This window comes from Micropterus salmoides, unplaced genomic scaffold (assembly GCF_014851395.1).
Source record: "Micropterus salmoides isolate LMB-PRFRI ecotype aquatic unplaced genomic scaffold, ASM1485139v1 Ms_hic_scaffold_14, whole genome shotgun sequence".
In the NCBI taxonomy this organism is placed as follows: Eukaryota; Metazoa; Chordata; class Actinopteri; order Centrarchiformes; family Centrarchidae; genus Micropterus; species Micropterus salmoides.
The window spans coordinates 11,694,894-11,719,772 of NW_024040485.1; the positions used below are offsets into that span (position 1 = coordinate 11,694,894).

Sequence of the window (24,879 nt, forward strand, 5' to 3'; positions counted from 1 at the left end):
ATCCTCCTCTCTGTCATTGAGAGGACAGTAAAACCTGGCCTGTAATGAGATAACTGCACCTGTCTGTCCTCCCCTGCTCCTCTCCTCCTTCATACAGGTCATCTGGGACAGATGATGTGAGAGGAAAAGCTCTTCTGACGAGCTGTCATGTTTTTAAAATCTCCTTGCTTTGGTATGCACAAACATTTTTCATAAATTGTTCACTTCACTTGCTTGGTGATGAAGTCAAACTGTTGCCTCGCAGTGGAAAACAAACTAGAGGTGAAACCATCCAATGCAGGTTATTGGCATTTTAGGTAATGCTTTCATGGAGTCCTGTACCGAGATCGATACAGCGAGCTGTTTGACAATGCCACTGTCTGTCCTGATAAACTGCAGCCCAGCTGAAAACTCACACTGAGTAGTGAACACCTTAGCACGGGCTGCAAGAGCCACACTCACAGCTGCATGTGTGCTATAAATGTGAATGAATTATCGGCATTATTTGTAAAATATATAGTGACTACACACGCACACACACACACACACACACACGCACACGCACACACACACACACACACACACACACACACACACACACACACACACACAAGACAACTCTACTGTTGCTATAGGATAACTTAACTTACATAGGTGGACTGCACTCTCCGCCAGTGTCCCAGCCCACAGCAATACATCAAGACATCCAGTTGGGGGAAGAGGAAAGGACAGGCCAACGGAGCCTCCGGGGTGGGTCGTTTCAGGCCAGGCTCACACACCGGATCCTCATGGCACAGGTGACCCACCTGATTGCCAGCTCTTCAGGGAGTTAACGAGATCCCACAAGAAGAAAAATAATCCAATCTCTTATGTCCAAAGGATCTCGCAGGGGAGGATCAGCTGGAGGCCCAGTGGCTGGTCCCTCTAATAAGTTATGTCCGAATGGTCTCACAACATCTTTAAAGTCCTGAGCTCTGTGTTTAGCCGGGATCCAATCAATCCGGAATCCAATGACTGTCGTGGAGGCCAGTCTGATGTGCTGAGGAGTGTGTTGGTATGTCTTCTTGTCTTAATGTGTTTGTGTATGTGTGTGCTCACCTTATCTCAGAAGGACAGGTGGTTCATCTGCCATCCTGTGTTTATTTACCCTCCCACTACTACACCACACCCGCCCCTCTCTCTCTGTCCCGATTCACCCTGGCGAAAAACCTCCCTTCCAGCCTTCCACCCCGGCTTAAGCCCCCCCGAGTAGTCTTGCAACAAAAACCAAATGTCCTTTTCTTCTCTGTGTGTGTCTCTCACTGCTCTATGGTCTGTCAGATTCATCCAATCCGAGCTCCCGCATCACTCCACATCCGTCTTGCCTGTATCCCTGTCTAAGACCACCCTGGGAGTCCAGATACAGATAGCTCCTCCTCCAGTATCTCTCACTCCCCCACTCTGCTCCCCTCTCAAGGGTCCTCTCTTATCAGGACTGTACCTGTTTACCTGAGTCACTCTTTGCACTTCTGTTGTGCCTGTGTATGCACGTGTGTGCGTGTGTGTGTGTGTGTGTGTGTGTGGAGGCTGCAGCTGAAGCTCACTGCTCCCCCTCTCTCTCTGTTGCCATGCTAGAGCAGGTAACATTCGGCTAGCGCAGGAGACACACAGCCTGAATTCAAATGCGCCTCCAGCCTCTCAGATTTACAAAGTCTCCACCCATCCTTAACAGCAACCCCCCCCGTCCCTCCTCCTCCGTCATCTCTATCTGTCCCCCCCCCACCCTATCGCCTTCTCCTCATCTCTGTCCACAATGTCAGCTGTGTTTTCCTTCCTCTGTTGCTTCCTTTTCTGACATTTCTCCTCTGCTGCCGCGCTCTCTCTCTCTCTTATTTTTCATGTTAAGTTGAACTGAGGATAATTCTGCTTCTGCTCAACGCTGCAAAAAAAAAACCAGATCTCACTCTTTTCAACCCATTTCTGTCTATTATTGAGTCCAAAAACCTCTTGACACAACTGAAGAAAACCCGTCAGTGTAATGAGAATATTTCCAACGGGTTTTCAAATGTAATCAACTTGTTTCTAAAAGTAAAGATGAGTATCTGTCATCTTTTTTTTTTTAGAGAAAATTGACTCTTTTTATCGAGGTTGTAACTCTGCACAGTGATGCATTGACCAAAATGCTAACATCAGCACGCTCACATCCTCACAATGACAATGTTAACATGTTAATGTTTAGCAAGCCATGTTTACACCATCATAGTCAATTAGCAACATTATTACAATTCATCCTGAGGGGACAGTAGGATTCTGTACCAAATATCACAGAAATCTGACCAATAGTTTTGGCACATTATACCTGCTGGTAGAAGAGAAGTCTTAGGAAATCCTCTGGGGACCTGCAGGTGGGGCAAGATTCAGTGTCACCAAGTTCATTAAGGTTCGTCCTATTTTGACCATGAATGTCTGTACAGAATTTCACAGCAATCCATCCAATTGATATTTCAGTCTGGACCAAAGCAATAAACCATACTCAGATAAATTGACCAACTGACAGACCAAAATTGCTATGATGTGAAACACACAGCTACTGTGGCAACAACAATAATAAAATGCAATACACAGGATATGCCTTAAACACCTAACTAACAGGACCACTAAGTACAAGAGACACAAACTGTAGATACAGTTGAAAAAGAGAGAAAAGAGTCTAAAATTAGATTAATTCATGCAAAGCTTCCCTAAGCATGCATGAAATGTTCATTTGATGACAAAAAAAAAGAGAAATGAAAGCTTGTGCCTCAGAAAACTCTTTAAAGCTGAACGTGGCTCTTACAGACTCAGATAAAGAGGAATAGATGCAGGCTGTTGCTTTTTCCTTTGATCATTCGGAGCATTCATTCAGCCTGCTAACATGGCGTACTGTAAAATGGCCACAATAACTGAAGCTGCACTAATGCCTTCTTGCAGATTATAGTATGAATCATTAAGGAGGAGGATGATCATTGCTATGGGGAAATTAAGGGAAGTTAATTTTAGTTTTCATACCAGTAAATGAAAGCAGGGCAGCTCTGGTCCCTCCCTGTGAATTACAGCTGCTTGTCTGGTGTCCTGTCACTGGCTGTGTATATCATTAATAACGCCTTTAACAATTCACCCCCCCAGTGTGGCAATGCATATCAAGTGGATATAAATTTCAGCTTGAGGTTCACCCAATTTATCACCACGGATGCAGCAGGATGTTTGCTGTTATTTTAATTCCTTCATTTTCTTCCTTGTTTTTTGGAGCCACCGATTTGGCAATCCCCTCAAACAGTTTGTCCTGCAGGCCTGGCTCATCCATCAGAGGGACAAAGACCAAGTGCTCCATGGGGCATAATTCTGTCAGACTGTCCACAGTGCTTGTGGAGGACTAGCGATTATACACCAGCGTTTCTCTGTGGTGTCACTGTGGCATTCTGTATTGACACACACACACACACACACACACACACACACACACCCTTGCACTTCTATCTTTGTAAGGAACCTTACTGATATAATGCATTGTCATACCATGGATACCATTCTCATACCATAACCTTAACCATCACAACTACAATGCTGACCCTAACACTTACCCTACGCCTCACCTAAACCTAATACCCTTAACCCTAACCCTTAAAACCAAGTCTTAACCTTCAAACAGCCCTTTGAAGTAGTAAGGACCGGCTAAAATGTCACTTCCCAGAAATGTCCTCACTCTTGTGGTTAAAATATTGTTCCCGTCCACTCTATGCAGGAAGTACAAGTATACAAGTATGCATACACACACACACACACACACTCACACACACACACCACACACCACACCACACCTACAATTCGGTGAGTTATATGTCCATGAAAACACATAAACCACCATGGTGCCAACACTACAGGCAAAAGACGGGAGTGAGATGCTAATTGTCAACAGTCATGAACAGAGCAAGTACGTGGCACTAAACAAAGACACTCTAGGTCACACTGCAACAGAGGCAAGCATTTGCTGAAGAAGAAAACTGCAACTGTCCTCTGCAAAGTCTACACAGATTGGTGGTAGAGATGAGTACACTGGTTTGACTCTTCAGGTTGGCGAAATTATGACAAGAACACGAGAGCTCAGGTTTGGAAAATGCCATTACCATATGCACATGGGTAACTCTGAATAAATGAGTGGAGAACCAAAATGACAGGAAACGCTTCCATACAGGTTGTATTTTCATGGCATGGTTTGTGGAGGGGTCACTGCAAATCAATACAAAGTTATTCTGATAGGAGTGATCATCTTTTTCCTATGAAGACATATGTCTATCCCAAAGTGAGTGGTCTCTTCCAGAATGAGAGTGTCCCCATCCTCAAGGCCCAAGTGTGGATTCTGTGCTGACTTGATGGTTTTTGTCTAAGACCAAAGAAATATGTGTGAGGCAGACAAATTGTGGCAAAAAACCTTGTGGTCTGCACATGCCATTCCTTAATATATAATGTTACCCAGTGCACCCTAGTTGTTCATTTAAACACAGCAAAGCTGGAACATTTGTTTAAAGCTGTACAGGGCATTTTGTTATGTGTGTCATTAGAGTGCTCAGTTCTTTACATAACTTATTCTAATGAGGACCTTGGTGGCGTTTTTAATTATGTTGATTTTTCTTATTAAATGTTTTTCTCCATAAGGTATGCCACCTTAAATCAATGAAGTTAAATAGCTGTTTAACTGTGTGTTTGAAGTATAACAATAATAGTTCATTGTTAATTTTTATGACTTACTTGTATTGCAATATTCATTGATTGCAGCTTGTAGACTCATTCAAAGATTCTACGGCCCGGATCTCCACTGACCCTAGTACTGCCCTGCTGCACAGTCCGGTGATAATACTTCATGGCACTCTTTTCACATTACACATTTGATCCATTGTTAGTATGAAAATATTATGAAAATTTTGAACCGGTGTTAAAAGAAGGAATGTTGATTTAATTTAGTAAAGGTTGTTTGGTTTATAATCTTTTGTTTACAACAAATGTTTTTTCATTACTCTTTGCAGTTTAACAAATATTGTACAGATAAAAAATGAGAAAGAAATGTCGCAGGTAAACATTAAGTATCAATAAATACATTTGGATTCAAATATGTCACAGAGAAATGAGAACAGGTGGCTTACTGTGCACTCCAACAGAATCCAGAATAATTTTTACACTTTGATTTGGATGAATGGCCTTTACTATACATTTTCAGCCATTACGATTCTAATCATGTCGTTCTTCATCATCAGTGCCAGCACCATGTTTCGCTGGTGCTGTTCCCCACACATAAATACCAACTGTTCAACCATCCACAATCAAAGCAGATCGCTCATTAACAACAGAATGTGCCACTCCTCCTCAAAACATGCTCTGCCTTTTGAAAATCCTCAGCTTGGTCAGGAATGTAAAGTAGACAAAAGTCAGGCTCACCAGCACATTCTTCAGTGGGTACAACACAGGAGTTACATAACCAAACTCAACAATCAGAGCGACTCTAAGGATAAAAAAAGGAAGGTCCTGCAGAGCAACTCCAGCAAAAGACAATAAAGGGTTGTTAGGAGTGATGACCACACGGAGAGAAGACATGAAGGCGAGGATGTAGACGGGGAACACCCAGGCTGAGTCGAAGACTGATGGCTCGCCTGCCACTCTCACCATTTCCACAGTGTCTAGCCAGAACAGGAAACTATCCACAAACACCTCTGACCTTCTGTCTCTCCTCCACAGGAAGCCCAGATTACCAGAGTAGGATCGGGGGCGTGAGTATGAGGAGTACGGGTAGGCAGGGCTGGGTGCGTGTGAGCTGAACGTAGAGCAGGTGGGCGAGCCAGCGAGGTCCCGCCATCTGCCTGAGGTGCTGCCATTCCTGGCCTCTGGACGGCCTTGGGTCATATCGTTTTGCCCTTCATCAGTGTGCGGCCGGCCTGTTACGGTGGTCACCTGTTCTAGGTGGGTGAGGATGGGGCCTGGCATATCGAGGTAATCATCCAGGCTGTTTGCTGCAAATGACAAGAGCACACACAACCACCAGCTGTTACACATACAGACTGTTTCACCAATGTCAAGATCATGGGTCTTGCCTTTTTCTAAATAGTTCTTATCAACACCATACATCATACAGAGAGGTGTTTCTGTTTTAGGTGTCTGAATAAGTCTCCTTGATATACATGGAGTGGACAAAATAACAGGACCACCTGTCCGTATAACACAATATACAGTAATTCAACGGTACATTTCAACAAAAACATGAACATTATAACCTTCATGGAGGGAGGAATATTGGCAGGACTGCTATATTAAACGGCATTAGTTTTAGCTAGCTGTCTCTAATAAACTGGGAACAGACTGAGTGTAAAGCTGTGTTTTTCATGACTGTAGAGAGCTCCTGTAGTATTGCTGTTCAACATATAGAGCCCAAATAATTCACTTCTCGAACAACTAAAGCATGTATTTCCCAGCAGATCGCTTAAAAAACAACCGAAGAACAAAAATCAAGTCGTTCATTTAGCTGTTTCTTTTTAACTTTGTGGCCACCCTGACCAAAAAATACGCATGAAACAGTAAAAGTTGCAGGTTGTGGATAAACTGAAAATCAAATATATATATATGTCTCATTAAAGAGGTGTCAGCGTGTTGAAATATAACATGCTTAAGGGGCTTATTTTTTCAGTGAGGCATATTACAAATCTGTAATTAATCACATTTCCATAAAGTAATTGCCACAAAGACATTCTGGGGACCTCTGAGGATCTAAGGGCATGCACTGCATCGGTAATGCAGACATACTGACTAATGAATAATAAGAAGCTGACCAAATGCTGAATAGTCAACTAAATACCATCTACATTACAACGGAGATGTCAGTCCAGGTGTCCATGAGCTGTCCACCTGTAATGGGTCACAACTTTTTCACAACAGACATCGTAGGAAATGCACAAGTGTTACAACATTCAACAACATTGAAAGCTCAAACTGGGTAGCGCAGAGCCGCTTCAGGGGAGTCGTGGATGGTGAGCCGACCTAAAGTTGCATGAGAATGATTGATGTGGTGACATAAACAAACAAAAGTGTACTAATAAAATAAATGACTATGTTATATTCAAGTGCCTCAGTGAGTCATGACAATGTGACAGTTGCCCAGCATGCACAATTCCACAACCCTGAAACTGAAGCAGCTAAATGGAATTCAACCATCATTAATTTTATCTTTTATTTTATTTTATCAACATATCTACCATGAAAAAAGCATATCTTCTGATTTGATCCCACAGAGCAATCAATATATAAACGTAAACACTTAAAATGCAGGACACATACACTTTTTTTATGATGCCAACAGCTTTGAGACTTACGTTGTCCAGTGAGCCTGCAGGGGCGAATCCTCTCTATCATATCCACACAGATGAGAGAGACAAGCACCAAGGAAACGGGCAATTCTGCGAAATGGTCGAGACTGTGTCCTCGGTCCACCTGCACCTACAGTACAAATGATAACAGCAAGCATAAATGTGGATTTAAAAGTAAAAAGAAGTGATGTGTGCCACTCAGAAATCATGAGAGATGAAGCAAGGAGAAACTAAATTGAAACTTGTTATTATGGCATTTGGCTGAACTGGGAAAGAGGAGCTCCTGCCTTTCAGGTTTTATGAAGCCATTCGATTTTATTACCCAGTCATTAAGGACATTAAGATGCTTCCGAATGCCCTTAACAGAAGATTAAGAAATATTAAATGTATGAATATGTCTGACAAGTCTTTGTGGAACATCGCTCTTATTTTTGTCCTTGCTTGTCTAGAAATAAAACAGCTAGACACATGAGGAATATGTGCTCAAATTCCAGTCTTTTGTGGTGGATGTTATTAAAGTTTCGTTTAATGGCAAACCTGTTATGTCCACTGTGGGTTACTGAATACCCCGGACAGAGAGTATAGTCTTGTGACGGTGGACACATTCTTACTGCCCTTTTCTTTTTGTGATAGTGCCAAAGTCCTTCTCAGTGCATGGCGAAAAGAATGTTTGGATGCAACTTCAAGAAGGAAAAATCTCGAGAGACTGAGTAGAACTGGTGACAAGCAATCTTTTTCTTTGTCTGTGGTGCAATGCGCCGTGTCAGCCGTCACTAAGTGAATAATTATGGTGCTCTAAACACATTCTCCTACACAAGGGGGTGATAAAATGAGCGTTGTGCCACAAATGGACTGTTTATAACAAATGTCCAAGGACCTCGTCGGAGCATGACAGAAGACAACATCAACAGGGGACAAAAACGATCAGTCTTGATGACTTTACCTTGGAGCTGGTTATTAAAATAGCAAAGCACGGTAACGTGCACAGGATGATAAACGCCAGCGCTGTTGGTCTCCTGAAAAACAAAATAGGATGTCGTAGTTCACATTTGAAAGGCACAATCGAAACAAGTGTTGATCCTATTCTCAGTGTATATACTGCATTTTATTACGTTATTGTCAGGCTTACATAGTTCCAGTGAAGGAAAGGAGCTAAATGTATTTACTTATGTACCGTACTTAAGTACAATTGTTAGATACTTGAGTATTTCCATTTTATGCTACTTAATACTTGCACGTCACTAAATTTCAGAAGCTACTATTGCACTTTTTACACATTACATTTGTATGATATCTATATTAAGTAAAATGAGATCATGGAACTTGTTGAACAAAGGCCACTTTTTATATGCTTTATGTGATTAGGGGAGAAAGAAAAACACCAGTGCAACATTAGCACAAGTAAACAAGAGTCACAAAGTCCGTAGCAACGTCAGTCAAAGTGATTTCAAGCTAAAGTTTGTCGGCTAACATTAGCCCCCGTAAGATGGTGGTCATACCAGACCAAGTAAGGCAAAACCCCTGGGTGTTTGGAACAGGCAAGACTGGATTTTTTATTGCTAATGAATTCAACTTTTCATTTGTTTGATCGTTTTGTTAATTCTTCTTTCAAGTTACAAAGTCACAGTCTCACTTTAAGATTATGCATAAGGTATGATGATGTTTTGCTAAGGTAAAACAACAAAACAGTACAAAGTAATTCAAATGAGCTCCAAATCATCAAGCTACAATGTTTATCCAGGGCTCATTTTGCATCATGGGCACGTTTACTTTTGATACTTTAAGTATTTTGTTTTTAAAATACGTCTGAACACTGACTTAATTTAATAACAAGACATTGTAGTATTGCTCCTTTTAATCACTCAGTTTTTCATTCCATTCCTGCATTGTTATTCAAGTGTTCTGCTCCTTGTCTAGTCAATTTTAATTATATTTACATATTCCAAATTTGCCCCAAAGGGTTTGTGTTCTAGTCATTTTGGCTTTGTTCACTTTTCCGTGTCATCTCTCTCATTTGTTTTTAGGGTAAGATGCTTTGTCCGGTACATGTAGACACTTAATCTCTGAGACATTGACTAAACTACCTCCCAAGAGCTGTACTCACCACTGTGTGGTCTCTGAGATGAACCTGCGTCGTTTCAGGATCAGATATTTCAGAGGAACCCACACAAGTAGGGTCACAGAGGTCACATAAGCGATAGAGACAGCCACCACTAGCCAGTAGGCCATTAGATCTTGTCCTTTCACATCACGTGTAAGGCCAGCAAACCTCTCCATAATCACAAAGATGGGTACGACAAGAGCTGCAAACTGCAGCACCTCATACAGGATGAGCTTGAGTGTCTTCCCCGAGGGCATGGTCCCTGATCACCAGCTGCTGGTCTGAACTTGGACAGGAAAACTTTGATAATCATCTCCCACAAAACGAGCCAGTCGAGCTGTTGGACTCTGCACGCTGACATTGCTTATACGGCACTGGAGGGTGTACTCTTTTATTGCTGAGGTAATAAGGTGGTCATGCTCGCTTTTTTATGGGCTCAAAAAGAAGAGCACCCTCATCCCATAATTTCAAGGAGAAAATTGCACTGAGCCGTCCACTGAACAGAAACACAAGCTCTGAAAAATGTACTTGATAACGCTGAGACCTATGTTTGTTAAACCCAATAATAAAGACAAACTTGGAAATATTCAAAATGACATCACAGAAACACGGAAATTTCTGTTTAAAAATGTCACGGGGAATTGAACTATTCTTCATAATTCCCTACCACTTTGAAATTTACAGTGACAGGCTCTATGGCTGCTAAGCAAAACTGTTGTCTTTTTCTGTTGGGCACACAATTTCTTCCATCTAGTCCTATTAGGAAATCCACTCATCTCCATCTAGTGGCAAGGCAGAGGACAACTTTTAAAAACATTGTTTCAAATCTGATTCAAATATTTCTCTATAAAATTTATTTATTTAATGACATAGACAACAATTAGAGTTAGTTCGGCGGGAAAATCACCTACACAGTTGTCAGTTTATTAGGTACATGTAGCTAAAACTAATGATGTCTGATGTAACAGTCCTTGTAATAGGTGATGAGATTTTGAGATGTTGATTTGAACCTCATGATCATGTTTGGAGGATGTAGTTTGTGGTGGTTTTGAACTGTATTGCATTATATATAATGGGGAGGACAAAATAATAGAAACACCCATATAACACAATATAGTTAAATGCCAAGCACCACAAACTGCAACCTCCAAAATGATCATAGAGCACATAGATCATAGAATCAACACCTCGCTAACACATTTTCACACAAAACCTAAACATTACAACCTTCATGAGGGTGGGATTTATTGCAGAACTGTTTTATTAGGACTGCATTATTTTTAGCTTGTTGTACCTAATAAACTGGCAACTGAGTGCAAGACTCAAAAACTTCTTGAAATGTTGCAAAATTCTGGGCCACGCCTACTTCAAACCAGTGAAAAAAGCAGACAAAAACAGCAGCAGAAATCTCATGAGAAATAAAAAAGAAATTATTGTTTTTATGTTGGGTCCATTCGCTCATAGTGAAAGCTGATTGAGAAAAATCATTTTCAGGGTCTTTAAAATATCCTGAAAATACCAGTCATCAGAAAACTGTTTTTATTCAGTTATATTGAACGTCGCAATGTATTTCACTGGTCTACAATGTGCTCTAAAAACAAGAAACAACATTCGTATTATTCTGTACATTTGGCCTGGTTTTATTGTGAATACCAATTAATAAGTATGGTTAAAATAATACATACAAACAGCAGGGTACAAGTTTAGACAGAAACTTTACAATAACAATAATAAATGTCTTTAAAACTTAAAAACAGGCAGCATCTCAACACTGTGCAATAAAAGTTACATTGGGGCTGCAGTCCAACACTGTGGTGCAACAAGATGTTACGTTTGGATGGTGTGTGTGATGATTAACTGGCTCCTGGTCCTGTTGTCCCAGAATAGCTGCTACTTTTTATTTTTTATATTATCAGCCCTCTTTGATTCAACAGATTAACACTATTTCACTCTAGCATTATTAGTTGAAGGCAGCAAAATGAATCAACTATATTAATGCTAAAATCAGGTTCTGGCTTCTTCAATGCAAAGTCCCAGGTACCAAGTTTAAGTTGTGGGTTGTTTATATTCCATCACAGGGATGGCAAGGACAAGTACATCTGAAACAGAGTATCTCAAGAAAAATTGAAATGACAGAAATTTACAGTCAGAGCAAAACAACAACTTGCCCTGCAACTGGAAAATGTGGTTTAACCTATTAAAATATCTTCATAATTCCTTCATGTAGCATCATTCAATATTATACAACAGATACATTATTTTCCTGTTTCATCAGCTGTTTGCAATCCAATCAGTATTTGTTAACCCTTTCCTACAGATTTTTAACATGTAGTAAGTAGTAGTACGGAAAGTATGAGAAGTAGAGTTTGTACAACATTTAATCTTAAATGCCTCAAAATGTCACTGTAACTGTTAGCTCCTAACTGTACTTTCCAGAATCAGAAACTTTATTTCAGTTCAGCTTCAGGTAGAAATTGTTTTTAGTGTTATACAGCTCTGAGAGGTTTTAAATGCACGGGGAGGTTCGATCAGTTTTTCACATTACCATTTGACCCTACAGTACGATAAGCATGTATCAAACACAGAGAAATGTCCATGTTTTCATGTGAGCGATTTAAATATACAGCTAGGCAGAATTTCACATATTCCGCTTTTCTCTGAATACATACATCCCGCACTACTTCTCCATTTAAAATAGCATAACAATAATCAAAACATAAATTAAAATGCACTACAAAAACATAGTATTCATTTTTCCACACTGACTAAAGAGATGCTTTAAAGACACTGGGGCTGTTTAGAGCGTTTGCCCCTTAGTAGCCAAGTCTGTCGTACGAGTCTGTTAGTACAGCCCCAGAATGGACAGAGCAAATCCTAAATCCACTAACAAGGATCAAGAGCTGCTCATTTTGAAAAAGGAAAACTCTGCAGCATTAAGTTAGGAGTCGATCATGTTAAGAAAAGAAAAAAAAGAACAAAAATCTTGTTTTCAAAAATCATGTGAGTGCCCTCCCCCCACCCCGCAACTTTGTTCTCTTTGGCTTTTACACCCTTAATTCAGCAGGGACATCTTGACTGCAGAGTTCACCTTTAAGGCTGAGAGAAACACCAGGGGCTGTGCTAACATACGGCCCACTCATGAGGTCATCATGTGGCTTCACTACTAGTTCAGTACAGTATATACAAGAGTCATGTGCATGCTTCAATTCCTCTGGTTTCTTTTCCCTCCAAGAAAAAAAACAAAGTGGCTTCAGTTTTCAGTACTTCTAAATGTTGGCGACATATACAGAATGTAGTAGCTCAATGTTTTCAGCAACAACAAAAGTCATTTTTTCTGATAAAAAAAAAAAAAAAAAAAAAAAGAACGTGAATGTAAGCTGTTGCCCGTTTTTTTTGTTACATGATTAGCAGTTGTTTTAAGTGGGTGAGAAGGCTGTGGCATGTTGCGGATTTCTCTCCACATTAGTGTGTGAGTGAAGGTAAATGATCACATGATGAGGATGTGTGAAACAACTGGTGCAACTGTGTGTGTTTCCACCGCTGTACACCTGCCTGTAGTGTGTGTGAGTATTGCGTTTGTCGCTCCAGTGGACATGTTGAGGGGTGATGTCTGTGTGGGTTTGTTTCACACTTGATCAGACAGCAAATGCATAATTTTTTTTGTTGTTAGGTCGAAGTGGCTACAGTTACACTTGTTTTCTCAATGCAATTTTGGTAAGACTGTATTTAACAGGTCTGCAATTTCTTAATAATTTCCCAGGAACTTTCCAGGAATAATTCTGGATTTGAGACTAATTATGAGTAAAATACAGTAGACAAACAGTTCCATTCACTTCCAATTAATTGCAAGTGTAATCTAAAAAGTCTTAAGTCAGTACACAGTAGGTCAAGCTGAACATCCAAAACTATATCTAGTATGAAGGTTAAAGCGTCCAGCAACAAATGACTAATAAATGAATATTTACTTGGGTTTAAAAAATAATCTTTTTAAGGAAATCCCAAAAGCCTAAATAAGTAGTCCCAAATTATGTAGTTCCTTCTACCACAATTTTTCAATAGTCCTATCATAAAAAGGAAGCGATAAATGTCACGTCATGTACATAGAAATGGACACTATTGCTATCAGATCTAGATTTGGAAGTGATCAGGCCTGAATGATAAAAGTGCAACTGAAAGCTCCTTCATGTCTTCACAGCTGAGTCATGTAAAGACAAGAAGAAGAAGAGTGAAAATGCAACTTCTTCAAGATCAAACCCTCCTGATCATCTCTAAACCTGGAGTGCAACTGTATATTTATTTATATGTTAGAGTGCCAATTGTTAAGGTTAGCCTACTTTATTTGAACCCCCCCCCCGTCAATCTGGTGTTCCACGATAAAACAAATGATAAAAACCTAATAAATGAAATGATCTACCACCACTGTTTGATCAGGTCTGGTGTGTGCGTGAGGATTACAGTGAGCTTGGGGGGGCCCTATAGCAAGGCTTTCTCTGAGTAGGGGGTCTGTGAGGGGTCTGAGGAATGTGCTATGCTCGGGCCAGAGGGGTTGCTGTAGTTTGGCGTCTGGGTCATGCCTGCGTGAGTCGTGCCTGGGGCGCCGGCTGGGGTCTGGTAACACTGAACGTCTGCTGGGGCCATGCTGCCTGGAGCTGCAGTGTAGACTGGCGGCTGGCCCATGTACATATGAACGTCACTATGAAAAAGAGTGAAGCAACATTCATTACAAATCTACAGCAACATGGAATCATTAAATAGTATATGGAAGGTAGAATTCGTTACACCGTATAATTCAAGCCAGTATGTCTTATATTAACTAGTGGCTAATAAAGGCCTGGAAACGCTAAGGGGCATGGAATTAACCTGTAATTTAATTTAGATTTCCACAGCTCTAATGCCATATATACAACAAACGAGTAATTTTATAACCTCTTTTAACACAAATATTGTTTTCATTCACAAAGGCAAAAATTGCTGCTGTGCTGGTTTTCAGTGCTGTTCATTTAGCATGAAAAAAACTCACCAGTTCCTGCAAATTTAAAAGCCAACCAGGACAAGGGACTATGCCATTTGAGCTGCTGGGAGCCTTTTCATTTTAAAACATCTGTAGGAAGTGTCATGGACGATTCCGTAACAGCAATTCCAATGAGTGAATGTACAGAATAAACACTATTTCTGTTAGAGGTAAATGTGAAAGAAGCTTGAGTTTGCATTAACAGCAGAAAAAACCCAGATCAGATCAGAAAACAAGGAGGGTTCATAATAAAATATGCTAAAATGACTTACATTGACTACAACAGGGGCAATAAAGAAAGAAATGCCTCTTGCATATGCTCTTGACAAGTAAAAGCCTCGTTCTATTTGCAGTTGGGGTAAATAAAAGGCCCAAGCTATTACCTGAGAATTTAAAGTACATACTAACAAAGTTGTCATGGACAAATAAAAAAGGTAAATACATTCCAGATGAGAATACAAAGTATGTAAATGAGGAGATGTTTTTATATTTTGTTTGTAATGTCTTAAGGGAGCCACATACCCAGCCACTGTGGAATATGAAACTCACCTGGGAGCTGGCTGACCAGGTATGGAGGTTCCAGCTGGAAGCTGCTCCATGGGAACAGTGTAACCCTGCACGGCTGGACCACTCATGGCATACGAACCTGATGCAGGCTGACCAGGGTAGACCTGTGGTCACAAACATGCATGGAGAACATAGTGTTAATGAAGTCTGTGGAAAGATCCACAGCAATTTAAAAATCCTACTAAAAAGCAAATTGGTTTTATCTTAAAGCAGGGTGCTACATTTCTAAGATCGAGAAAAATGTATTAGTTATGACAATTTCCTCCTGAAAGTACAGAGGCATATTATGCATGTAGAATGTAACACCCAATACATAATTAACAGTCTTCTTATCTGGTGAGCAGCTGAATACCATCCAGATAGTTTTGGTATAATTTGTAAGTTTTCAAGAAACAGACTGTAGTTCAACACAATACAGTGGTACGCAATGGCCTAAAACATACATAAGAAAGAGCTCAAAAGTATTATCCTTTCTTAAATAAGACATGGTTACCTCTGGATCAGTCAAATATATAGTTATGAACAGTGTCTACCTTTTGTGCTAAGAAAAGTGGTACTATAAGTAAAAAATGTGTTTTATTGTGTTTTTATGTGAACTTGCCCTTTAAGAATTAGTAAATTGTGGTAGTTTGTATGGTGAAAGGTTTTGACTTCCAAGCTTGTAAGTATATGTTTTTCAAGACCTGACCCTGATGGGCTGGGCCACATCTATAACAAGTTGGCTTTACCTGTTGTGCTGCGTTGGCAGGCTGCTGCATGTAGTACTGGTGGCTCTGCAGCTTGGCATACATGGCGTAAACTGGATCTTCATTCATTAACTTGGCGTACAAAGACAGACCTTCCATCACCTTCACATTCAGCTCTGACAGCTCTGAGTGCTTCCTGATTAAACAAACCCACACACACAAAAAGACAGTTAGATTTGCTTAACTATTTATGGAAAAGCGGTCAGTGTTACATGTTTTATGTCTCCCGTCTGCATCACTTTTCTTCAGCTTAAATTCATTTTATAGTTTTCTATGGACAAAACATGTCACGTCAGCACAATGTACCTGTCTATATCCTCCAACTTCTGGTCAATGAGGGGTCCCATTTGATTGCAGGCACCTGATAAATACAATAAATTGAACAATTATTGATTTCATCTGAAGTCAACAATAATCCACCTTTACAAAAATAAAAAAAATCATACCAGATTCTTCTGTATACTGACAATGACTTTTGTCTCAATAACAGTGACTTAATTAAACCCAAACATCAGTTTACCTTCCAACTGTAGTAGCTCGACACTGTCTGACTGGTTGTCCGTGGGATCTGCACTCTGGATCATCTGCAGTAGCTGGTCCATTTTGTCCTGAAATATTTCAATAATGTGATGGCACTTTCCAGGAACATACAATGAGTACATTTTTCAATCCAGTTCAGAAAAAAAACTAATCACAATTTATTTTTCTACTATTGAAACCTAGTCTATGATTTTTGACTTCATATTGTGTCTCATTTTGTCAGCAGGTGACAATTTTTAAATGGCAGATCCTATTTTTTCATCAGAACTCTTAACTTATTGATGAAACATTGAGATTTCAATGAGACTGAACAAACTGAGTGTTTACACAAGGGGACTCACCTCGTCGATATAGACAGGCTCTTGTTCGGGCTCGATGGTCTCCACCTGGATATCCTCACTGAACTGTACCGTCTTCTTTTCTGTCTTTACTGTAGATTTCCAAAGTTACAGCGGATTCGGCAGCAGCAAAACAACGTAACAGGAGCAATCAGTTACACAAACATAAGGTCAGGATGTGCTGACTTCACATTCAGTAATGGTCCGGTACTAGCACAATAGATTGGTCTGGATATCCGAGGAAAATAAGAGTTACAATCTGATACAAACTACTGACAAATCGTCTTGAAATCTCACATTGATTTGTTTAGTTCTTTTTTGTGCAATCTGCTGTAACAAGACTAAACAACAAGCAACACAGTCTTAAGTAAAAGTCATCAAGTTTGCTGAGTGGAGGTCTTTTACGCTAATAGTACATGTACAAGTGCAGCGTTTTGAGGGATGACATGCTCGCAGAAGCATCATGCAAAAGAATATGACAAAGCCGTACAAGCAACAAGCGATAATAACAAAAATGTGGCAAAGCAACAAAACATTTGGATGTAATTAAGAAGCGTGACAAACTCCAAACAGATGGCAACCAAGCAAAGCTGATTCTGTGAAAACCATGGAATCCATTATGCTGCATGATTAACCCCTTTCTGTGGGATTTTGACAATTTCAACATCTCAATACATGTACACTAACAACATAACAACACAGAATTTAACACTGAAATAGGAAGCTCAAATTTCCTATTTCATGACTACATCTGGCACAACACTGCATAGACAACAGAAATGTTGCTCTGCAAAAAGAGATGGCAGATGATATAGAATTTTGTGGCCACACACAGTAGAATCCATTCTGGCAGCAATGATGCTAAATGCACGGTGAAGTAAAAGCGCGTGTCATACTATGAGACAATGCATAAAAGTAGCATTTGAATAACTTATTAACAGGTCAGCAATTACAGAAGAAAAAATAGCCTGTGTCAATACAGCAGACAAGCTGTTATATCAGTATCAGAAATGGAAAAATTTGTATATATTAGGCCCGGCCCGAATGTCATTTTTTGAGCTTCAACGCTTTGATAGTAATTAAGAGCGAATAAACGATGCGTGCCGAACCGGGTTGGTGGCTGCTGTACAGAGCAGGGGGAACCGTAGCTGAGAGTCCAGAGTGAGAGAGTCTGATCCGAGCAAGTCCAGTTGTAGAGCGCACGAGATGAGCGGTGTTTCCGGTAGCGGAACTAAATCTAACACGTTATTATGCAAAATTCACTTTTAATTTTAATTATAGCGACAAAATGCTCTTCTTCTACAATCGGCCTAATATAATTAGGCTTATTTAAATGTGTTCATTTTGTTGCCGTTTGTTTCCAGCCTACAGTTTGATACAGATTTTTGAAATTTGACTGTTTTGATCTGTAATTAAATTAAGCAATTGTAAAATAAATAACTTCCACACTACTGCTGTCATCACTCAGTTTAAAGTGCTCCCACAAAGCTGAGGGCTTCATTTCGTTTTCCCTTTGATGTGAACTGGAGTTTTACTTCCGCTGCTGTCGGCGGCGGTCAGGCGTGCGAAAAAACCCCCTCAATAATCGAATCTCATAATTGAAAATCAAATGTGTACCCAACGGTCGAATATTCGGGTCCAGCCCTAGTATAAAGCGCTCTCTAATAAGAGGAAATGTGTCTAAAATACTATCAGATTGATTCCTGTATGACTTCCCAGAAGTACCGGCAGTGTTGTTTGTTATTACATGTGATAACCCACTGATTTCTGTCTATGCAACCAATGTCTCGATTTTACTGTGTTCTTTGGCTTGTTGCACCAGCTGTGTGTAAGTAATAAAATATGTCCCACCCTGGCATCAATACTGCTAATGGACTAAATGGGCAATCAAAGAACTAGAGAGGACATAAGTGTTTAAAGGGTGTGTGTGTGTGTGTGTGTGTGTGTGTGTGTGTGTGTGTGTGTGTGTGTGTGTGTGTGTGTGTGTGTGTGTACTCACTCATCTCAGGCTCAGCAGTGAGGTCAGCTGTGACAAAATTAGAGGGGAACAACCCCACTCCCTGGTATGTTTCTCCTTTCCACCAGTTGGGGTCACTGAAAAAACGACAGAAAAGAAAATACTCAAATGATCAGAAACGTCTATACAGATGGAAATTGTTGTCTTCTCTGTGCTGCATTAAGATCTCACATTAAAGATCAGAAAAGAATATTATTTTCTTTGCAGTGTCAAGCTTCTTTAAAACATCAGAATATTTTTTATTAATTCCTGAAAAGTAATTTTAGAGACAAACAGTATGTCATCATACTGAATCCAGGAGCTGTTCCTCAGATTGGTTGAGATGTGATAAAGCTTCTTTTGAGCTGGTAGATACAGTGCTCTGCTCGATGGCATTCAAAAGGGCAGATGCTAAACAAGGACTGGTCCCCGGAGTCAGAAGACTACCAAGTCATTTGACAAATCCTTGTATGCTGTTGCTTTGTGGCAAAACGTACCTATCATCCAGGATAGTGATGATTTCTCCCGACTTGAAAGTGAGCTCATTGTCTTCAGCGGCCTCAAAGTCGTAGATGGCGCGGACTTTCCTGCCATCGGACTTGTGTGAGGACAACAGGCTGGAGGTGCTCGGGTAAAGGCTCGACAGGGAGCCCTGTGGCTGCTGGCGTTGCTCCTTCAACGACAGCTCAATAGCTGCACACAAAAGAGGTGTGTGGAATTATGTGTTTGCCATTGACAGTCCTTAAATACTGCTGCACATCTGCAATGCTTTAATCCTATGTAAACAGTGATTTATGCAATGCAAATAAAGAATTAAAAAGGTGTTAGTGTGAATCTTTTTAAGGATAATGCCTCTTCAAATACATTTCTTCCACTGACGCCTGTGGATTGAAAATAGCCTCCTTACCTTTGGCCAGGTCTTCTTCTTCTTTTTTGTTTGTTGAGGTGGAGGGATCCTTTGCCACTAAAGCAGGGCTTGCTTTTGCTTGCTCTGCAGCCTGTAATCAAATTATAATCACATGTTCAGGTGCACCAACAACTAGAAGAACAAAAGGATGCGTCTGGGTCTCGGTGTTTAAGCAAAACAACCTCAAATGTCCGCAATTAAATACAACATTCTTTGGCTTTATTAGATAATAACAACATAGACACAGGCATGAAACATGAGACATGTGACAAAAGAACTTTTGTACTGAAAACAACACACAAAAAACAGCCTATTCAACCCTACACACCTACCTGGGACCCTACAGCTGGGAAAGTGACACCCTGCTCACGTAGATTCTTGATCATGGCTGAGATCAAACTGAGCTGGGGGTCGTTACGGAAGTCCTCTGCCCACTCCACCATCAGGGCTTTCAGCTTCTCACACACTTTGGGGTGGCCCTGGGGACAATCATAAGAAGACACATCACGGGACAAGGGAGCTGGATGTAGCGTGAGCTCATATTGAGTAATCAGAAATAATGAGCGGGCTTTGTGTGGACAACACGCTGAAAGTAAAAGATTACATCACATACCTTGTTTAAGACGTTACTGACTTCACTGGCAAACTCTCTGGAGCACACCTCCAAGTGGAATATCTTCCCACAGTTTGAAACACAAGCGCCAAGGAGCTGTAAGGACAGTGGTACAAACAATTAATCAGACTTACTCTTTAATACCTGTTAAAAGTTTTTTAGGGAGTTTTTCCGCATCTGAATGGAGGGTCTAAGGATAGAGCATGTCGTATGTTGTACAGATTGTAAAGCCACCTGTTATTGGGCAATATAAACAAAACTGACTTGACACATATTAGGATAGAGCTTATTATAGAATAATACTACTACTACTCCACTAGTACACACCCCAGTGAAAAGTTCATAAAGGGTAGATGACAAAAAGACTACATGAACCGAACCATCACGCTTATACCAATCATGGTTGTTTGTTCACAGCCTGCTTACGGTCAGTGCCTGCATTGCCACATGGGGATCCTTGTGGTTCACTCTTCTCATTATAGAGCGGAGACATTCTTTAGGCCTGCAACAGGATGAGAGAAATCAAAAGTTTGTGCAGTTGATTAACTGCTTGGCAAGGACGAAAGAACAATCCAGCTATGTTAAGTAAAATATGTCACCATAGACATTTTTATGAACATTAACATATTAACATTTTGTACACTTTTGCACACCCTGGGTTCAACCTCCCACCCTGGGATATGCATGTTTACAATTGGAAAACCTTAAAGGGAACTTGTGTGTGTCAGGTTTAGTATGGGGGTGGTGATGGAGCAGTGGATAAGATACATGCCTTTGGTGTGAGAGACCTGTGTTCGAATCCACACACCAATGTGTCCAGAGGCGTGCGACCCCAGCAATTGTAAGTCGCTTTGGATAAAAGCGTCAGCCAAATGAATAAATGTAAATGTAAGTATGAAGACAGTTAACTAACCCAGTGCGTGACTGCCCTATCTTATCACATATGTCCAGAATGAGGCCCCAGTCCTCAGCTGTGTTCATCTCACTGGTTGCTTTCTCTGCAGGAAAGAAGCACAACAACAAACGTAAGGAGAAAAGTTCAAGATCTTTTTTCATGACCTGTTCTTTTCAGTGACAGAGAGGTGAATTGACAGAGTTTGACAGACCAGCAGTTCGTGCAGTGAATATAGTTTCAAGCCTCTGTGCACTTGATTTTTTCTTGTCTTGTAAGTTACATTATGTTTACATAAAGCCAATCACTAATCAAAAGTAGTGAAAGTCACACCTAAAGGCCGGCCCCTGAATTGAACCAATGCCAGGATGATACACCGTTTCAATCTGCATTCACAAAAGCAAAAACTCAAAAGGTCCAGAAATTGTAAACAAAAGCCACCTGATGGAAATGTTGTTCAATTATTGGTCATACAGTCGGCGGGTAAAAAGACTACAAACCTTCCCACATTTCTACCTGGATATCTTACATCATGGAGCACCATCAGATTCATGTTGGTGTTTGTCTGGAGCCCATATCAGCGCAATAACGCAGGCATTTTGAAAAAGAAACTCTTTTATCAGACGGCCTTATCACAGATCATTCCATGACTTGTTTGCATAAATACAAAGTGAACCAGTAAAGTAAGTGGGCCATAATTGCAAACATGCAAAAAACAGTTGTCCCATGCAAATGGCTAGTAAAGGCCCGTCTTAAAAGCAGCTTATGTTTACATGCTCCATACATAAAAAAGTTCAATATATCAAAAGGTGCCAACATGTCATCAAGAATAAATATTATACCTGACATAATTAGCCTATTATTATTATTTATTATTATATATTGTAAGTATTTGTTGTACTAGTAACATCTCTTTCATATTTTGATAATGACTTGTTCAATATGTCTTGGTGTATTGTTATGAACCATGCGGCAAATCAATAAGCAGGAATTCTTTATGATCATATCGGATTATTATTATTAGTTTTGTACAAAAAAGTGATTTTTAACAAAAAGGTATTTAATTTGATGAATTAGCCAAAAACCAGACTTGCAGGCTATTTATTCATTAACAGATTTTCAATTGTTTTACAGAAAATGTACTATGTACTAATATTCATATAGACATTGCAGTATCAGATTACAAATACCAAAATAGAGGATCTTATTTATTTATAACACTCCCAAAGAGACATCAAACTGCATTTGTACAAGAAGATCAGAATAAACAGCCTGAAAATGACTACTGGATGGTGCTACCCATCATAAACTTTACCAAAGTAGCATTTATTGCTGGTTGTGCATGGTAGTGGTGCTGTATAATGAAGTGTTTGTGTACTTTGGCCACCTCCTGCACACTGTAGATGTTAATGAAGTGGTTAACCACTCGACACAGAACAAAGAGTGAAAAGGGAAACAGAGTGACTTTATGGTTTCACACGCCATCGTATCCTTTTTCACTTGCAGCAACTGTGAGATGTCTCATCATACTGGTTAACACACAATGGGATACAGTGAGGCAATGATGAGGCAGATGGCTAGCTAGCTTACTAAAATGATCTGATGACAACATCTGTTTCCCACGCCTACATACTGTACATCTGACCAAAATATCAACTTTATGTATAATGTCACTTAATTAACTAAATTCAATATTGCAAGCTATGTGAACTGTTTATTCCCCAGCTTTCTGGATGCTATCACCAAAATGTTAGTTGCTGCTACAGCTAACTAAATCTCCACATTATAAGGTTGCAAGCTAGTTAGCTCTCTGGCTAACTAAGGGAATCATAAAAAAAAACACACAGGCAAAACATACATTTAAAAAAACATTAACATGGCCTACAGTTTGTCACATTATACAGCCTACAATATATACACCAAGACATCGCCTCTGCAGGGTAATATTTGAGGTGCACACAGCTTGAGAACACAAACAAAGCTGACTGATAAAAGCTACTTCAGCTAGCCTGCTAGAAATAGCCCCCAGTTCTGATCACTCACCAACATCTTGGTCAAATGGGTTGGTCGTGAAGAGAGGCATTGCTGACGTATTGACAACAACAGATTTCGCCTTCCCCAGTTATTTTCTTTCCCTTGGCGTCTTATTTCATGCAGCAAAAATGCATAGTAACAACAACTTAATGAATGTCAAATGTAGCTGAATATTTCTATTCTACACAGTCACTCCTTCGCCAGACGGCAACAAGCGAGGCATTCTGGGTAATTGAAGCCGTCAGCCCAGTGTTAAAACAAACTGTTGTCCTCGACTGTAATTTAACAGCCAGTCATTCAGCTGTTAATGCGTCTGTCTCGACTTTACACAGGAGAAAATGAATCACGAGCTAAAAAAAATACCACTGCAGTAAAAAAATAACATGTCATCGTCAGGTGATGGCGATCACGTGACGTCATCTCATCGCGTTGACCACAAAACAGGAACTGCCGCGAGTGATTTCCATGGCAAAATTCTACATCCATAAATGCAAATTCAGCAAAATTACTTTGTCCTTTTTTTGTCCATGAGGTTGTGCATTGTGTCAGTTTGGTTTCTGAATCCAACAACAAAAAGAACTGTAAAGATATGGTCCTCCTTCTTTAATTAATACAGGCTACCCCTGGCAATGTTTTATTGTGTGTCTTTTATAATAGTATACTGTTATATACCTTTTTATATCCCATGTGAACTCTATTCGTCTGTTGGCAATGCAAAAAAACAAACAAAAAAACTGTGAAAAATGTTGTGCAACTGTGATGTACTCTTCATGCCAGTTAAATCTTTTTCTAAGCAGTTAACAAAGAATTGCTATCTTGTAAGATGTGGATCATTTTAAATGATCAGTGGTGAAAGAATATTTTGATATTCTGATTAAGTAAAAGCAAAAGGAGCAACAGTGTAAAATTACTCTGATACAAGTAGCCTAAAAGTCTTGCATTAAAAATCTTAAGTAAAAGTAGGCTATACGTAAAGTAACCAAAAGTAAAAGTACTAAGTATGCAAAATATATTTAAAGTGCCAAACGTAAAAACACTGGCCCATTTCAGAATAATAATATCACTGGATAATAATTATTAATACATCAATGTGTAAGCATCACTAATGCTGCAACTGGTAAAGGTAGGGGTAGGTAAATGATTATATATTTCTCTCTGTATTACTATAATGTACAGTTTGGACTCAATCATTTCAAGATATCTTAAGATAAACAATTGTACCTTAATTTCCCTTAATTATATTAACCACATACCATTGACATAAATGGAAATTCTTTTCTGATCTTAACTTCTTATATTAAAGGAATTCAAGCTTTACATGATTGCATCATTGACTATTCTACAAATAAAAAGATACACTAAATTAATAAATAAAAATTTCTCTTCACAAAATATATCCCCTATAAATATATATTAGTAATAGCGTGCCTTTTATGAGAAAGAATACTACTTATTACTAGACTTGATATTGTTTATGTGTGATTTTTCACTGACATTTTGAAGATATCTACAGACATACGTAGGTGATTTAGGTCACAGCAATATAGTTAAGTAGCTAAGTCCCTGTTGTCCACTTTGAATGTAATCTTCCAAGCCCAAAAGATTGTTGCATTTCCCCAATTGTCAGTGTTTTTCTGTTTGAATGATCTTATCACAAGGTTTAGGAAGTAAAAATGAATTGTCTAAAATATATGGAATATGTACTGCCATTTTTAAAATTGTTGTGTAGTTACCTTTGTTTGAACTGTTTGATTGTTGCACATTGGTTTTGTTAAAAATTAATAAAAAGCT

The 24,879-nt window shown here is 39.6% G+C and overlaps 2 protein-coding genes across 2 annotated transcripts; both read right to left on the reverse strand.

Moving 5' to 3' along the window:
* Positions 1–4,942: 4,942 nt before the first annotated feature.
* Positions 4,943–10,935, reverse strand: si:dkey-32m20.1 (transmembrane protein 236). Its single transcript, XM_038717672.1, has 4 exons — positions 9,448–10,935; positions 8,287–8,359; positions 7,350–7,473; positions 4,943–5,996 (listed from the first exon to the last, which is right to left on the reverse strand). The coding sequence occupies exons 1-4, from the start codon at positions 9,699–9,701 to the stop codon at positions 5,356–5,358; spliced, it is 1,092 nt and encodes a 363-aa protein (XP_038573600.1). The 5' UTR covers positions 9,702–10,935; the 3' UTR covers positions 4,943–5,355.
* A 128-nt stretch (positions 10,936–11,063) lies between these two features.
* Positions 11,064–23,490, reverse strand: stam (signal transducing adaptor molecule (SH3 domain and ITAM motif) 1). Its single transcript, XM_038717671.1, has 14 exons — positions 23,098–23,490; positions 21,076–21,160; positions 20,589–20,664; positions 20,163–20,258; positions 19,882–20,028; positions 19,550–19,640; positions 19,140–19,335; positions 18,646–18,740; positions 16,650–16,738; positions 16,289–16,376; positions 16,075–16,129; positions 15,751–15,904; positions 15,005–15,126; positions 11,064–14,137 (listed from the first exon to the last, which is right to left on the reverse strand). The coding sequence occupies exons 1-14, from the start codon at positions 23,135–23,137 to the stop codon at positions 13,918–13,920; spliced, it is 1,554 nt and encodes a 517-aa protein (XP_038573599.1). The 5' UTR covers positions 23,138–23,490; the 3' UTR covers positions 11,064–13,917.
* Positions 23,491–24,879: the final 1,389 nt, after the last annotated feature.

Coding starts and splice junctions, on each gene's coding strand:
- si:dkey-32m20.1 (XM_038717672.1), bottom strand. CDS start 9,701: ATGCCCTCGGGGAAGACACTCAAGCTCATCCTGTATGAGGTGCTGCAG. Junction 8,360..9,447: donor ATCTCAGAGACCACACAGTG/GTGAGTACAGCT, acceptor TTTGTTTTTCAG/GAGACCAACAGCGCTGGCGT. Junction 5,997..7,349: donor CTGCAGGCTCACTGGACAAC/GTAAGTCTCAAA, acceptor TGTCATTTGCAG/CAAACAGCCTGGATGATTAC.
- stam (XM_038717671.1), bottom strand. CDS start 23,137: ATGCCTCTCTTCACGACCAACCCATTTGACCAAGATGTTG. Junction 20,665..21,075: donor ATAGGGCAGTCACGCACTGG/GTTAGTTAACTG, acceptor ATCCTGTTGCAG/GCCTAAAGAATGTCTCCGCT. Junction 14,138..15,004: donor CCTGGTCAGCCAGCTCCCAG/GTGAGTTTCATA, acceptor TCTTTTTCATAG/TGACGTTCATATGTACATGG.